The sequence below is a fragment of the Gopherus flavomarginatus genome, chromosome 2 (assembly GCF_025201925.1).
Source record: "Gopherus flavomarginatus isolate rGopFla2 chromosome 2, rGopFla2.mat.asm, whole genome shotgun sequence".
Taxonomy (NCBI): Eukaryota; Metazoa; Chordata; order Testudines; family Testudinidae; genus Gopherus; species Gopherus flavomarginatus.
In genome coordinates this window covers 251,337,948-251,354,567 of record NC_066618.1, presented here as the reverse complement: position 1 = coordinate 251,354,567, position 16,620 = coordinate 251,337,948, and the positions used below count along the sequence as shown (strand labels likewise).

The following is a 16,620-nucleotide window of genomic DNA, read 5'->3' as shown; positions in this document are numbered from 1 at the left end:
AATTAAACTGTTAAGAATCTAATAAAGCAACAGCGAAGACATTTTTTCCAGTACATATATTCAAACTGTTGGAAAATGTATAGCTAAGCCAATGGTAATCATATTTTTTCTGAGGAAGGTGTTTTAAGGAAAGACGTCTTAACTTTCCTGCTGCAAGTTAGACAAAACAGAATAAATCACTTAGAAAGTTGGAATGTTACCAAAGCTATGGACTTAAACAGTGACTCAAAGGGAAAACGTTGTGTGTCACTGGCACCTGAGGATGTTATTCAGATACAAAGATAACTTTCAGTGACAAATAGCAGCAAGCTTATATTCAGGAATATCTATAGGTGGAGCCAAATCTCCATTTTATATAGTATTTTGTATGTAACAGTAAAACAGGTTTGAGAATGCTGTTGTTACCGAAAAGTGGCCCATTAGATCAAGTTAAGGTGAGACGAGCAGTTACAAATTACAGGTATCTACCAACCTACCTGCTGATAGAAATAGAAAGATAGAAAGAACCTGCCTGGACTGGGTGCCTCTTCCTGTTGGCTAAAATAAACTGAAGGTGTGACAGTTTGTCTGAACTAGTTTTCTGTTACCTGTTCCATTTCCAGAAGGAAATCTTTCTTCCCCATTTATCTCCAATATAAACAAGTTAGCTTTGACCTATTTGTTAGATTTCTTTGCTAGTGATCCATTTATATGAAAGTTCTATTAAAAATTCACTATCTTTAATATTTACACATTCAAACAGTAGTACAATTAAAATAATTTAAAGAATGTGCCCCACTCCAAGCAATTTTAAAGATAGAAACATTGTAAATATGTATAATAAATAGGCTATGAATAAGCCTTAGCATCATATTAAGATCTCTTACTGCCTTTGACTAACTTGTACAATTTTTTCTCCTCTAAAGATAAACATTGTGAATGATGAAAGAGTTAGAACAATAAATAAAGCATTTACTGAAGTACAGAAAGAAGTCAAACAACTATCAAAAGGCATTTCATCAAAATCTCAAGAGAGGCCTCGGGTAATAATTGAGTCCTATTAAATGCATCTTTGGTTGGGAGGGTAGCTGCAACCTCAGGTTAGAAAGATTCCAAAATTAAGGTTTAATTTTAATAAGTTTTTAGGTCTTGACTGAAAAAACACAGTTGTGACCCCATCATGAAGACATGTCAAGTCTGCAAGCAACCTTAGCAGTTCTTCTTAGGGCACAAACTCCCTTCTTAGTCAGAAGAGAGGAAATAGTTGAGCATCACTAGATTGTTGCCAGAATGGATTTTTCATTTAATATCTGGATGTTTTAGTTGATTTTTTTTTACTCGTGAGCTTTAAAAATTAGTAAAATAGATTTTCAACTGGACATCTTGATTCATCGAGTTAACCCTTAACACTAATAGGCATAGAAAATAAAGGTGTTTGCTTTTGCAAGACATCCTGGATCTCCTGGCTAACCATTTGATGACAGTGTCAATATGAAAAAACTATTCCCGCCCCCCCCCTTTTTTTTGTTGGTAAAAACATCAACCTCCCTCTGCTCCAATTGAAGAGCTCTCATCAAAATATAACATTTTGAAACAATTTCTCTCTTTCTGGAGCACTAGTGGGGCCCTATTAATAATTCAAGCAATCTCCCTGGAACAAGTTAGACAGTGTGTTAGTCTCTGTGCAGTAATAATCTCCTTCACAATTTTAGATTTTGTTGACTAGAGCATTCAAGTTTATCTCAATTTTGGCAATGTATGTTACGGGCACAGATTTTATTGGCTTTCCTCTGAAGCATTAAGTATTGACCACTGGGTCCGTCTAGTCTAGCAAATTATGTATTCCCCTAAAGTGAATAAGTCATAAGAAATGTAGGTGGTCTTGCAGTCCAATACACTGAGCTAATCAATCCCAGACAGCAAGTATTTGTTAGCTTTATATCTTCCATCAATCACATTTTTTATACAACCTCAGCTTCCTACTTTATTTATTTATTTTTAATTATTTTCAGGTTTCCAAGCACCTGGAAGATGAACCAGCTGATGTGGATGCAGCTGCAAGCTTATTATCTCACTTGTAATGCATAATGAAATGGCTATGGATTTCAAAAGCAAAATTTACTGGCAAAAAATCGGTGGATGGCACATACTGAATACTCTGTTTGTACAGTTTTATTAAAAAAATCTTGTTAATATACAAGCATTGGCACACTTTAATACAAACTACAAACAGATCTTTCCTATAATCTAGGAAAGTGGAATGTCAGAAGTCAAAATGTGAGAAACTTAAAGTGCTAAAACAGAAGGCACTTCACAAAATTGGTTCACTGAAACAATTTAACATAACCCATTTAATGTCCTTCACTTCAAAATTTGGCAGTGAAAGCTTTTTTTAAATTGTAGCAAAAGGTTAAAAACAGAGAGCTTCTTGGCAGTAAAGCTTCAGAAAGAAAATTCTGCTAAGTGACAAGCCTTGGGTTGTGGTTTTTTGTTTTTTGGGGTGTTTTTAGGTAAACAGAAGGCTGCAAGAAAAAAAGGGGGGGAGGGCGGGTTAGAGAACTTGGGATTTCAAAGCTGAGTTACATTAATGTAACTTGTGAAAAAATACCAGAGAACATTGATAAAAGCCCTTTCTTCTGGTTTTGAATTTAAGGTCTTTTGTGAAGCAAGCAAGGAAGCAAAAGGAAATGCACCCCCAGAGTCAGTGAACTAAGAGGTTATACATTCATTATTTAAAATACTTAGGTTATGAAGAAGTCTAGAATGTTATAAAGTTAGAGGTAGATATGACAGTCTGGTTCCCACCGAATCTAATAATTTAGTATCTGCACATCAAAAAGATCACAGACTCCTTCATTATCATCCAGGTTAAAGTTGTAGTCATCTCCGGGAGTAGGAGAGAGTCGTAAGAGAGGAAAAACTGTAAAACAAGAACAGTTTAATCAATCATAGAATCACAGAAATCTATTATAATTAAAATTCTGCCTTGCAACATCCAGTAAATTTCAAATCATTTCCATCAGAAGGTAAATAAAAACTTTGGTGTCCAGTGTCAGTAGTCCAAAATGTTACAACTTGCTTTGCTTTGGCAATACTTGTCTACAAGCACTGGACTGTGCAGTGGGGATCCTGGTGCAACTCCACCAAAATAAGGTTTAAAATAATTTAAATGTGTAGACGCAATTTATTTACTATGCTTTAAATGAATTTCCTTTGCTATCTTACACTGCACTGGCTTTGCTGCAGGTAACAGATTAGTCGTCTCTGCTGCAGCAAAGCAACACTTAAGCAGCCTTTGTGGTTGGTACTTAGCAGTGGATCTATTGTATTATATAGCCTCCAGGATTGTAGTATCTGCCTCACAGTCTTCAAATGTATTTTTCCTGTGAGGTAGTGTCATGGTATTATCCCCCCTTTACAGACTGGAAACTAAGGCATGAAGAGACTGAGGCTATGTCTACACTGTGTATGAAAGTCGATCTAAGCTACACTATTTGAGTTATGTTAATAGCGTAGCTTAATAGTAACTTAGATCTACTTACTGCAGGGTCCACACTACGCAATGTCGACTGTGTAGCAGCTGTTTTAATATGAGATATTTGTAACGAATTTTGGAATCAGATTTGAACAAAAACCTAGGGAAGTGATGAATTCAGATATGAATGACATTTGCCTGCAATAACAGAAGACTAGACTCAGTGCATCAGGAGGTCCCTTCCAGTCCTACATTCCTATGAATGAATCACACATTCTTAAAATATAACTGCTTATTTAAAAAAAAATGCTAAATGCTTACCATCTGAAGACATCAATTCGTCAATGATATCACTACTAATAGTTCCTGTTAAACACAAAAGTACTTATTTGTGAAAGTCAACCCAGGTTCTGTGCATTAAACAGCTACTGAAATGGAGAATGTTAGCTGGTAGACTACTACATTTATAACATAATGCTTTCAAGAGCAGTAGAGAGAGTCAACCAGACCAGTATCCTACTGGGCTTAAAATAATAAAACCCCTTGACTTTTCCCTTTGGACAGTTTCTGGTGCTATTCTTAGGTTACACAAATACGTATAACTACAAAGGGAATGTAAGCAATGTACCAGAATGGAGCACCTCTATGAGGGATGCACTTTACCCAAAACCAGACAGCAACCACAGCCAAAATGATGAAAAGAAAAGTGCTCCAGGAGGGACAAGGGAAAGGCTGCAGACAAAACACACTGCTGGCCTCTTCTCCCCTGGGAAATCTGCTGCTAGCTTTGTCAGTAAGGGTTAAACTAAAGAGAGTCTGCCTACCTGTGGGCTCATCCATCTTTGCTATATCAAATGAGTTTGGCTTGAGAATACAATTAACATCCAAGGGAAGCAAGGCCTGATAGGCATTTGAGCTAGTAGTAGTTTGTGTTGCATCTGTTGTAAGGCTTGTATACAGCAAGGAGTCCGGAAGGCTAGAGTAAGGAGTTGCTGGAGTTGTATTGTTCTCTTGCACACTGTTGTCTACAATGGCAGAAAAATACATATTACAAAGTCTGTTATGGTAAACTATATGCACACACACCTATATTTGGCTAAGTCTTACTGGTAGAACATGGCCAGTATTTGAGATGTCATCTTTCAAAAAGTGGGCACAGGTCTCAAGGCCCTTCAGAGATTTGGTTCACAATTTCTGTAGTATGTTGCTAAACGACATTTGATTATCTATTAGTGATAAAAACAAGTTCAGGTAATCTCCCTCACTGAGCCTGCTTTTCACATAAAACTGCCTTTTACAACAGTAGGGAGTGTCCTAGTACAAGCTTGTCAAAGGTAAATGTTCAAGCTTTACATTCCAGTAGAAGTTTGAAGCCTTTTTCATACACCACATGCAATTGCCTTGAGGAACAGCCACGAACCCTGTTGTGGGCTGGTTCCTGTATCACTTCTGAGGTGTTTCTGGTATAGGATGATAAACTGCAAGGGGAACAATCCACTTCAACAGAACTCTGAACATAGAACAGGAAGAGGATGCTGACCACCCCCTGCAACTTCCAGCCAGCTGATAGTAACTCCATTGGTGTCAGGTCTCAGGTCAGCAGCTGCTACATTATGCTAACAGTTGATTCCCTTTCTCTACCCCATCTCTAAACAAATCTCTTTTGGGCATGGGGTGAACAAACCATGGACCCACCTGATGGTGTATCTGTTGTATCTGTTACTGGGGTATGTTGCAAATGCTGCTCCTGGTTAATGTCATGCTGCTCTGATGGATTCTCAGTAGATGCCGTAGGTTTTGAGGGAGTCACTGGAATTGCAGGTTGAGATGGAGGCTGTGCAAGGTCATCAGGTGGAGGAACTGGAAACACCACAGGCGTGGGGGAGCTTGAGTCTTTATTAATAAGCAGCACATGGATTGGTCCTGAACTACTCTTTAGACTGATCTGGTATTTCTTTTGTCCATTTTGTCCCTTTAAAGGCAGCACATTGAAATAACAGTTACAATTCCTTGTGACTGACAATTAAGCCAAATGACTATATGCAGAGACTGCCATAGAAAGTAATGGAAACGCATAATTGCCTAGGTAGAAAACTTATTTAAGAATAAAATTCTCAAGGTGCCATTGCAAGGTGACATACAATTTTCTAATCATAAGACCACATTAGGACAGTTTTATGCTAAGTTAACATCACATATCAGACAGAAAAAGAGACTTAAAACCAATACAACACACCCTGTAACCAATAAGATTCCAACCCTTCTACATTCTCCCATAATTAACAACTGACACATGGCACTCAAGTACAGAATTCTGTGCAATGTTCATGTAATTGAATTCAAGCTTAGCTGCGAGTCACAGCAGGGTTCCCACTAAAACCTGACCCCTGGGATATACAGTACCCTTTCTAAAATAATTTTCTCATCTGCAAAATTGACTTAATTGGAACTAACTGTCCCACCATAGCCAAATCCTTTTCTCCCTGATTCAGTGAACACAGGACAATTAGTGTTAATGGGGACCATTTCCCTGCAGAATAGTCAACATGAAGCCTTCATGTTAAAGAGCTAGTTCTTGTGATTCAATCTGGCATGTGCAGTGCTGCTACCATTGGCCAGTTCATCGGATTAAGTCATTATATTTCTATTTTGGGAATAGGTGAGATATTTCAGTCATGAAGACAACTAATACAAATTATGTGTCCAGCAGTACAAAGGACAGTCTCATTAGATTAGCATTGCAGTTCACCTTGTGGCATTTTTAAAAACCTCATTGTTTAGTTACTGTGATTTTACTCATTCCTTGCTCAAAATATGAAATGCATCACATGGAATCACTATCCTCCCACAACTGCACAAAAAATGTTTGCCACTTTTTCCCCACCTGTGTAGGCAGCATGAAAAACTGAAAAGCACTGTATCACAGAAACAGAAGATGGCAGAAGGTAAAAACATGAAGCAAAGTAGATTGTCTTGCCCATCCATCTTTCTTGGCCAAAGCAAGACTGCACTCTCTGTTGCGCTATCTGGTCTAGTTCTTAATGACAATCAGTTTTTCTACTGCTTATTCTGTTGTTCTATGGGGAATCTGATTTTGATTTCTAAATTCCTTGGCCCAGCAGGGGTTGGGAGGAGAGGAGCTTGCCACTGAAAGACCAGCATTGACAGACTCCGAAGGAAGCACCACTGCTTTTTGCCTGAAGGGAAACGGCAGCTATTGGGCTTTTGCAAGCGGAAGAGAGGAGGAGGAAGGGGAAAACCCAACGTATCTTGTTTTAACTGAAAGGTCTAATCACTTTTAGCCTGTCTAGATGTGCAAAACTGCTGTTTATCCAATATCAGACCACATCCAATTAGGTGAATCCTATTTTTTTCTCCCACACAGACGAAGACACAAACCTTGCTAGCTGCAACACAGGCATCCTTACACCTCCCACACCACACATATGTAAGCTAACAGTTTGTACATACCATTTCAGGTATAGGTACTTCTAACTGTGTACCACAAGGTGCTTGAATTGCTAGAAGTGTGTCTCCTAGTGAAGTAGTAATTTAAGAAAATGTTAACCATATGTAATTTTACACATTCTTGGGTTGCGTACACTCAAATGGAATATAGTTCTTTTCTAATGCCACTTCAGCATTAGTTTGATACAAATCCTGCACGTTTTGATGTGCTTCAGGAACAAATTCTAACATGAATGAGAGCAAAGCTTGAAGAAAACCTGTTCATCTATGTATTCATAACCATAATATCCAAGGACAGGAGCCATCTGTGCAGATGTTTTGTGCTTATCCCCTAGTTCTTGGCTTCAGCGATCCCCAGTAGGATGGCTCCACTGGAACTGTACTGTCAGGTATTCCCCCTGGCTGCAGCTGTCCACAGAAAATATATGGAAGCCTGGGCCTAAGTTGTCTTTTCTGGAACCTCTGGTGGGTCAGACCAACGTGTCCTGTCCTGCCCTGCCTCCTCCTCCCCCTCCCCCCGCCCCACAGAACTTGGACAGGTCCTGCAGAGCCTGCATTAGGAAAAACAATGCCCCAGGGGCAACCAAGCCCCCCTTTCATACATCCATGACTGCAGATGGAAGAGACATCTAATAGTTCATGTAGCTTCTGTCGAAGTATGTAGTTTCAAAGTATCAAGTACCTATGTATTGTAAGTTCCATTTCTTATAAACATAATTACACTTGCAAACATTTTCTAAATTCAAAATAACTATGGGAAAAAAATGGGGTTTAAGGTTCTAATGAGGTGTATGTAACAATATAATAAATACAAATAGTAATCCTCATGTTGTAAGAACTTTGTTCAATAGTGGGAATATGGAAGCCCTGGCCCTAGATCTTCATTAAATAACCATTTTGCATTGTAGGATATGTGTTTTGGGGGAGGGGCTGGGGTGAGGGAGAGAGGTATTTGAAAAGATCCCATTTCTAGAGGTTTCAAACAAACAGCTTTCTTTCAAGTCTGATGGTTAATGCACGAGAACATAAGAATGGCCATACTGGGTCAGACCACTATCCTGTCTTCCAACAGTGGATGGTGCCAGATGCTTGAGAGAATGAACAGAACAGTGCAATTATTGAGTGCTTCATCCCCTGTCATCCAGTCCCAGCTTCTGGCAGTCTGAGCCATAGGGACAGTCAGAGCATGGGGTTGCGTCTCTGATCATCTTGGCTAATAACCATTGAGAGACCTATCCTCCATGAATTTACTCTTTTTTTTTTTTAACCCATTTACAATTTTCACCTTCACAACATCCCCTGGCAAGGAGTTCCAGAGGTTGTTTGTCAGTGGTGTAAAGAAGTACTTCCTTATGTTTCTTTCAAACATACTATTAATTTCATTTGGAGACTTGCGATTATTACTTCTGATTAGTGTGTTATGTGAAGGAGTAAATAACACTTCTTTCTTCACTTTTTCCATACCATTCATAGCCCTCTATCACATCCCCGCTTAGTCATCACTTTTCTAAACTGATCAGTCCCAGACTTTTTAATCTCTCCTCCTATGGAAGCTATTCCATACCCTTAATTGTTTTTGTTGCCCTTCTCTGTACTTTTTCCAATTCTAATATATCTCTTTTAGAGATGGGCAACTGGAACTGCACACAATTTATATAGCAGCATTATGATGTGGATTTATATAGCAGCATTATGATATTTTCTATCCCTTTCCTGATATTTAGTCAGTTTTTTTTTTTTTTTTTTTTGACTGTCATTGCACATTGAGTGGAGGTTTTCAGAGAACTACCCACAGTGACTCCAAGATCTTTTTCTTGAGTGGTAACAGCTAATTTACACCCTATCATTTTGTATGTATAGTTGGGATTATGTTTTACAATGTGCATTACTTTGAATTTCATTTGCCATTTTGTTGCCCAGTCACCTACTTTTAGTGAGATCCCTTTGTAACATTTTGCAGTTAGCTTTGGACTTAACTATCTTGATTTTTTTTTTTAAATCTGCAAACTTTGCTGCCTCATTATTTACCCCTTTTTCCAGATCATTTATGAATATGTTGAACAGTGCCGGTTGCAGGACAGATCCTGGAGACCCAGCTGTTTATCTTTCTTCACTGTGATAACTATTTATTCCTACCCTATCTGTTAACCAGTTACTGATCCACAAAAGGACCTTCCCTCTTATCCCATGACTTCTTGCTTTGCCTTTTGTGAAAGACATTGTCAAAAATTTTCTGAAAGTCCAAGTATGCTATATTCACTGGATCACTCTTGTCCACGTGCTTGTTTACCCCCTCAAAGAATTCTAATAGGTTGACGAGGCATGATTTCCCTTTACAAAAAATCATGTTGACTCTTGCCCAACATATCATATCATATGATTATCAGATACATAGGATGAACCTGTTCTTTACTATAGTTTCAACCACTTTGCCTAATACTCAAGTTAGGTTTACTGGCCTGTAATTGCCAGGATCACCTCTGGAGAATTTTTTAAAAATTGGTGTTACATTAGATATCCACCAGTCATCTGGTACAGAAGTTGATTTAAGCGACAGGTTACATACCACAGTTAGTAGTTCTGCAATTTCATTTCTGAGTTCCTTCAGAACTCTGGGGTGAATACCATCTGGTCCTGGTGACTTATTACTGCTTAATGTATCACTTTGTTCCAAAACCTCCTCTATTGACACCTCAATCTGGGACAGTTACTCAGATCTGTCACCTAAAAAGAATGGCTCAAATATCAGAATCTCCCTCACATCCTTTGCAGTGAAGACAATGCAAAGAATTCATTTAGCTTCTCCACTGTTACCTTGTCTTCCCTGGTTAAACCACCTGCTCCAAACATCTTACAAAAATACAGTCTAGCAGCAACTTACCATTGAAGCAATTACAGATGTCTTCATGAGTGACATATGAAAATGTGATTTATGTCAAGGAAATTTTCAAGAAGTAAGAAGCTAAGATTTTTGCCTAAGCAATGTGAAGTTGATATTTAGTGCAGTTTACAAAAGAAGTTTATGTTCCTACAGTGTGTTGTTTAGGGCAGGTCTACACTTTAAATTTTTACTGTTATAGCAAATGTTGGTCAAAGTGGGATCTGTGACTGACAAAATAGTGGCAAAAGCCCTTAAGATAGATGCAGCTATAGAAATGCAGAATTTTGTCAAAATTAGCTATGTCCACATTATAAATGCTTTGTCAATATAGCATACCAGTATAACTAGACCAGAAAAGACTTTCAAGCATAGCCTTGGCCTTAGGCTACCATTAGAAAGTTTCCAAAATGTTATTTAAATGTAGTTCACACATACTACCACCATCTCCTTTTTACTGATAAGTCTGGTTAATATCATATCACTATGATACAGTATGTCCAAAGCCATCATGGATCAGCATGAATTCTGGATGAATTCAAGATGAATTCTGCCAATGACGACATACCCATCAAAGAACTAGATGCAGCCTACAGAATAGGCAAGGGAAGCCGGTTTGAAAGGAAACATCCTGTGTTTGTCCTGGGTTTAATTCATAGTCTATGGGAATTTCTCTATTAAAAATCCTCAAATTCAAGGTTTTACCTGTCAACTATAAAAATATACAGGTCAGCACTGGAGCTTGGAAAAAGAACTGTTTGCTTTACTGAAAAAAAATAAAACAGCTGCTGTAAGTATAGTTATCGATAAGTCAACAGAACTGAAAGCTAAGAGATGTTTTACTGTTTCTGTGCAAAAACTACAGCAAAATCAAGACATTGTCATTATCAAGAGAGGAAAAAACGTTCCCAGATCCATGTTCTGTAAGTTTTTCTTCTACATAGTTTAAAAGTAAATCATTTTGGTTCTAATGATTTTGTCTGACGGAATTTGGTGCAGTCAAATTATATTTGCTAACTCTGCCACCATTAACACACATATTATTTTGTAATAATTGCAAGCAACTAAAATGTAATTTAAAAAACCACCATCAAATAGGAACCTGTGGATGTTTAGAAGTAGAGCAGAGAGCTCTGAATATATCTTAATGCAAGTGCACGGCAGGGCTTCCAAAGGTGTAAAACAAGTTCTATTTTAAAAATTTGTGTGTACATCCGTATCCTCATACACTTACAAAAACTTTGAAAGCACCTGCTTTCCCTTTCACTTTCAAATTGGTCCTAGTCAAAACTCCTGAAAAACAACATTTTGGGTTTAATCTTGTAATCCCACCACATACAATTAATAAGTATTTCAAACTGAGTACTGCACATGGCTGTTTTTTAGGACTGGACTTCCCTGAGAAACCATTTGCAGCTAGAGAGACAGTGGCATATATTTGTATAAACTATTTTGAAGTTTCATGCAATATGTTCTCAGTCAATGTTTCAACTGGGTTATAACTAATTATTGTAGTTTCCACTTCAAATCTATCCTATTTCAAAAGTAAAAGCTGATTTCTGAAAGTCATTTTATCTGTAATGTTTAGAAGTAGAGGCCAGGCACTCAGGGTTTTGTTTTGCTTACTAGGTATTCAGCTTGCAGTATCACACAAGACAAAATTTAGCCCTACATTGCTTTAGATATTTAATTACATTGCAATTACTAAATTATTTTGTTAACAAGGTTTGGTACACTATTCACTATTGGATCTTCTCGGGTGGCTTGGGGTGTCAAATCCCACTCCATTCCCAGCACTCTCAGCAAACTGACTCCACTCAGAGCTTTGTGAAACTGGCCCAAACTGTGCCTTCACAATCAATAATTCATTTAAAAATGGATTGTGCACACACAGAGTAATCTCCTTATTCAATGGGAAATTTAAAATTTCACAGCTCATTTGGGCCTCAAGTCAGCATAGCACTTAAACACATTTAATTGCTTTGCTGATAGAGACCTTACCTATTATGTTATCTGTATTGACTGGATTCACTTCAGAAGAGCTGCAGTCTATCAGGTTAATGATCTGTGAATTTAAGCAGCCCCTGCCCTGATAAAAATCACTGATTTGACTGTAGCAGTTTGTACTGAACAATCATAATATAATGTTAAGTGCTTTAGAACTACTTATAGATAAGATTGCACTTTTCCCTCTCCAAAATCTCAAATAACCTATTTTGTTCAATAGCCTCTAAAGGCTTGTCTACACTGGCACTTTACAGCACTGCAACTTTCTCACTCAGGGGTGTGAAAAAACACCCCCCTGAATGCAGCAAGTTTCAGCGCTGCAAAGCGCCAGTGTAGACAGTGCACCAGCGCTGGCAGCTACGCACCTCACGGAGGTGGGTTATTTTAAAGTCCTGAGAGAGCTCTCTCCCAGTGCTCTGCCGCGACTGCACAAGCCACGTTAAAGCGCTGCAACATTAAAGTCCTTTACCATTGCCAGTGTAGACTAGCCTTAAGAATGCTAAACATGTGGTTACAAAATAATGAGCAAACATAGTTTAAACAATATACTTATTACCTGTTTACACACACGATAATTTCAGTTCCAGTTTCAACAAGTCTCAGGAGTTTGTCAACTCACATCTCTTTTCAAAAGATTTAGATAACCTATCCTATGAACAACCAAAGAAGAGTATCCTGGAGTATCCTAAATCTAATTTAAATCACAAAAGCAATTAATTTCAGTTAATGCTAAAAGTCTGGATTTTCTGCATTAAAAAAAATTACCACTGTGTAAATTTCGGATGGATTATTTCCAGATTGCCATTGATACAATCACAGAGGTTAAAACTTGAAAAGACCTATTAAACCAGTGGTTTTCCACCCTTTTTTTTATTTGCAGACCCCTAAAATTTTTTGAATGGAGGTGAGATCCTTTTGGAAATCCTGGACAGTCTGTGGACCCCAAGGGTCCATGGACTACAAGTTGAAAACCACTGTTATTGGATCATCCAGTGCCTCTTTCTGCCAATATAAGATTGTTCCCTCCAGTATATCTTCCCACACTTTGTCTAGCTTGGTTTTAAAATGCCACAAGCAAAGTTTCTTCTACTCCTTTAGATCTTACTGTGTATTCCACAGCCTAATGGATCTTGCTATTGTCTCACAGTACTTGTTTCACAAGGCGAGTTAATTTCACTACCAGTGCAAAAGAAAACTGAAATCACATTTTAACAGAAAAATGCTTGAGACCAATTCTATTTCTTCTAGAGTTAGTAAACCCCACTTGATCACCTAGTTCAAGTATCTTCTCACTTCTAGAGCAGGTCATATTATGTGATCAACCTTTTCACATATGATTGATGCTTCTTTAATTCTATTTCATGAATGGACACGATGTACGTCTCAAAGGATATTGGTTGTTTGTGGAGTCATCCATAACATTTTTGATGCTTTGCTGCAGCCACAATTTTTGCTGATCCAGCTCTTTTTCTTTTAATTCCAAATCTTCAATTTCTGCTTCAAGATACCTCAGTCTGTCTATGACTTCTTTTGTATTGCAGCCAGCACCTACACCTCTTTTAAAAAGTTACAATATTTTATGCAGTCACAATATGTGTAATGATAATGTAAAAAACTACAGAGAGAGAGAGAGAATTTGAAGCATAGGTCTTGCTTTTTTTTTTTTTTTTTTTTTTTTTTAAAAACCTACCATATTAATTATATTATGAAATACTAAGAGGTAGTAAAATTCCTGCTTTTCTTTTTTAAGTAGAAAAATATTGAAAAATGTCTTAAATGTGGGGCCAACGTTGGGATTCCAGTCACTGTTTTCCATTTTTATGGCAGGTGGCATTCTCTGTGTCAGGGCTGCGTACCCAGCTCAATTGCCCCCAATTAGCTCTTCACTGGGGCGATAGGAGAATGGAACGTTTTCTCATAGACCAGGGGCTGACAACCTCTGGCACGCGGCTCACCAGGGTAAGCACCCTGTCAGGTCGGGCCAGTTTGTTTACCTGCCGCGTCGGCAGGTTTTGGCAGACCACAGCTCTCACTGGCCGTGGTTCGCTGTCCCAGGCCAATGAGGGCGATGGGAAGCAGCGTGGGATGTGCTGGCCACGGCTTCCCCCACCCCCATTGGCCTGGGACGGCAAACCGCGGCCAGTGGGAGCCGCAATTGGCCGAACCTGCGGATGCGGCAGATAAACTAACTGGCCCAGAGGTTGCCAACCCTTGTCATAGACAGAATCTTAGGCTAGCACACTGCCTACCTGGTCCTTGGCACTGCTCTGTTCAATTCTACCACACGCATCACAGCCACATCCCCAATCCCTGCCCAAACTCATCCTGAAGGTCAAAGATTTATTTATTTTAAGTAGCAAGTTATATAGTTACGTTATATAAATTTTAGTGCCCATAAAAATTGCCATATTGACAGTCCTGAAATTTTAATCTAGACATGGTACAGTATGAAAAACACAATGCTAAATTGCCCCTCAAATATGCTGAAAACCTCAGACTTCACGGCTCAGAGTATTTCAGTCTCCAGCACCATTCAGTTTTTGGCCTCTCTGAAAACAAGGACGCCAATTGCAGTGAGGACACGTGGTCATTAGGAACTGGACTGAGACCACTGACATATTCTTCATAGGCTACCACTGATTACAAAATGCATTTTAATTATTGTTGAATATAGCCAAGGAAAAAGGAACAAGGCCAACTTTTCCCTCCCTTGAGAATGTGAAATTATGCAGAATTGACACGTCTTACTTCCACTGGATGCTGTTTTTTGACTTTTTCTCAATTAAATCTATGCCTTCCAAAACATTGGTGATGTCATAGATTCTTCTTTTTTGTCTCACAGCAAGAGTATCAGCAGCCTGTTAAAAGAACAGAGATAAGTGTTAGCAATCTGCACACCAAAGGCAAAAAACTGGCCCATTAGGCTGGTCACTTGAAGCTCAGCAAGCTTCCTTGGGTGCTACAGATTCCAGGTCCATGGTTTCTCAACCTGCAGGTCAGAACCCAAAACTGGGTCACCAATACATGTCAAAGAGTTGCAGGGCTGGTTAGGCTTGGCTCCTTGCTCCATGTGTTGTGACTCGGTGCACAGGGTTGCAGCGCTGCCTAGGTTTGGCCTAGCAACCCCTCCATCATGATGACAGGGGGCAAGCTGGGCCAAATTTGAGTGAGGGGTGCTACAACTTCATGCGCCAGGTCACAATGTTACTCTCACAAATTTCTCCCCTCCCCCGAAGCAGGGTATCCAGGCTAAACCAGAGCAGCACTATGACGCTGGTGTATGTAACACCCAGAGTGGGGCGCCAAGCCCAGCCGGCTACACGGACAGGAGCCGAGAGGGAAACTGTGTCATGTTCTCCAGTAAGTACTGGCCTCCTAAAGTGCATCCAGCCCCATCTTCCATTCCTGTCCTCCCCACCAAACTTGCCCCTACCCAATGTACTCCTCTCACTCAGCCTGATGACTTCCCCTCTGTCATGCTACCTATACCCCCAACTAATTCTTTTCTCTATTCCCCCCACTTTACCTCCAGGACCTCAAATTCCCCCCATCCCTCTACTGCCTATGGGCAGTATGTGGGGCTATATACTTGGGGGCACTATAGGCTCATCGCCCCTCCCCCAGGCTGCTCTGTTCCCATATCCTTCCCTCCCCGCCCCCCGGTCCCCCGCATCCCTCTGCCTGCCCCTAATTCCCTCCCCAGGCTCCCCTCCACTTCTGACATGGGTCATATGGAGGGTGTGTTTTGGGGGGGGGGGAGGATTATCTTGTCTCACCTCCCCCCCTAGTTGCGGGGGGGAGGGCGGGTTCCAGCTATTCACGTCTGGCTGGAGCACCTGGAATCTTAGCTCTGAGTCCCCCTGTCCCGTGGGCCCCCCCCCCCAAACCACGGAGGGGAGGCCTTTGGGTTGCAACGTATCATCAAGGTTTATAAATGGTCCTGAACTCAAAAAGATTGAGAAACACTGGTCTAGTCATAATTCTGAAGGGAAAGGGTTCACTATTCAACAGTCACACATTTTAAGGCTTTAGTTTTCAGTTTTTACCAATTTTTAATAAAAACAATTCCCAGTTTTTACGTATTTTAACCCAATTTTTGGACCACTTAAGTACATGAAAAGTACTGATTATGTTAAACAAATCCACCTAAAGGACTGGATTTTCTTACGTTAATAACAAATTAGTCTGAGTGTAAATGCAAGGCTGTCTGTTAAAGTAAGGCAATATAGTGGAAGATACACACATATACATGCATGCGTGTATGTACAGTTAACGTACAGCTAATGAAATGAACGAGCATTAAACTGCTTTTATTTTCAACACTCTGAACCTTTTTCGTTGCTTTTTCGTTCTTTCCATCCCCCAATACTAACTGCTAATATTTACCCCCAAAAAAGTGACTGATTTTTTTTGCATCAGTTTTCACCTGTTTTTTTAAGTTTTGTAACAAAGACTAAAATTTCTCAGGAATTTATCAAACAAAATACAAACCACAAACAAAAGGCTTTGCACATTCTGCACAACTCTCCTTCAAGATCAGAGTTCCTGGCTAAGTCCAACCAAACTCCATATAAAAATGGCATGCAGGGCTGGCTCTACAATCCATGCTCAGAGAATCAGCCCATTACCACAACACAGGGGCCAGTTCTTCCACAGACAGTTGGGTATATGCCAGGCAGGAAAGAGTATAAAGGTGCTGTGCATATCCCAAATATTAAATAATAAATCCCTCTCCTTCCTCCCACCCCCCTTAAAGTCTGAAATTTTCTTTTTGGAAGGTGGAGAATAAGAATATGGAAGAAGGAGGGCAGTA

At 39.5% G+C, this 16,620-nt stretch overlaps 2 protein-coding genes across 10 annotated transcripts in view; one reads left to right on the top strand and one right to left on the bottom strand.

Annotated features, from left to right (window-relative positions):
* RBIS (ribosomal biogenesis factor) overlaps nt 1-16,620 on the top strand; it is a 366,698-nt gene that overhangs the window by 23,925 nt on the left and 326,153 nt on the right. The window contains exons 3-4 of one of the 8 annotated variants that reach the window (XM_050941041.1): nt 906-1,022; nt 1,992-2,179. The exons of the other annotated variants lie outside the window; for them this stretch is intronic. Coding sequence (XP_050796998.1) covers nt 906-1,022; nt 1,992-2,060 — 186 coding nt within the window. The 3' untranslated portion in view covers nt 2,061-2,179. Of the gene's footprint in view, nt 1-905; nt 1,023-1,991; nt 2,180-16,620 lie in introns of those variants that run through there. 8 annotated transcript variants of the gene reach the window in all.
* E2F5 (E2F transcription factor 5) overlaps nt 2,134-16,620 on the bottom strand; it is a 28,648-nt gene continuing 14,161 nt past the window's right edge. The window contains exons 2-10 of one of the 2 annotated variants that reach the window (XM_050941103.1): nt 14,556-14,665; nt 13,202-13,363; nt 9,804-9,847; nt 6,926-6,990; nt 5,150-5,426; nt 4,279-4,479; nt 3,776-3,820; nt 3,522-3,614; nt 2,810-2,899 (exon numbers count right to left, since the gene is read on the bottom strand). In XM_050941103.1, coding sequence (XP_050797060.1) covers nt 3,565-3,614; nt 3,776-3,820; nt 4,279-4,479; nt 5,150-5,426; nt 6,926-6,990; nt 9,804-9,847; nt 13,202-13,363; nt 14,556-14,665 — 954 coding nt within the window. In that variant the 3' untranslated portion in view covers nt 2,810-2,899; nt 3,522-3,564. Of the gene's footprint in view, nt 2,900-3,521; nt 3,615-3,775; nt 3,821-4,278; nt 4,480-5,149; nt 5,427-6,925; nt 6,991-9,803; nt 9,848-13,201; nt 13,364-14,555; nt 14,666-16,620 lie in introns of both variants that reach the window. The other variant, XM_050941102.1, reaches the window with a different exon arrangement.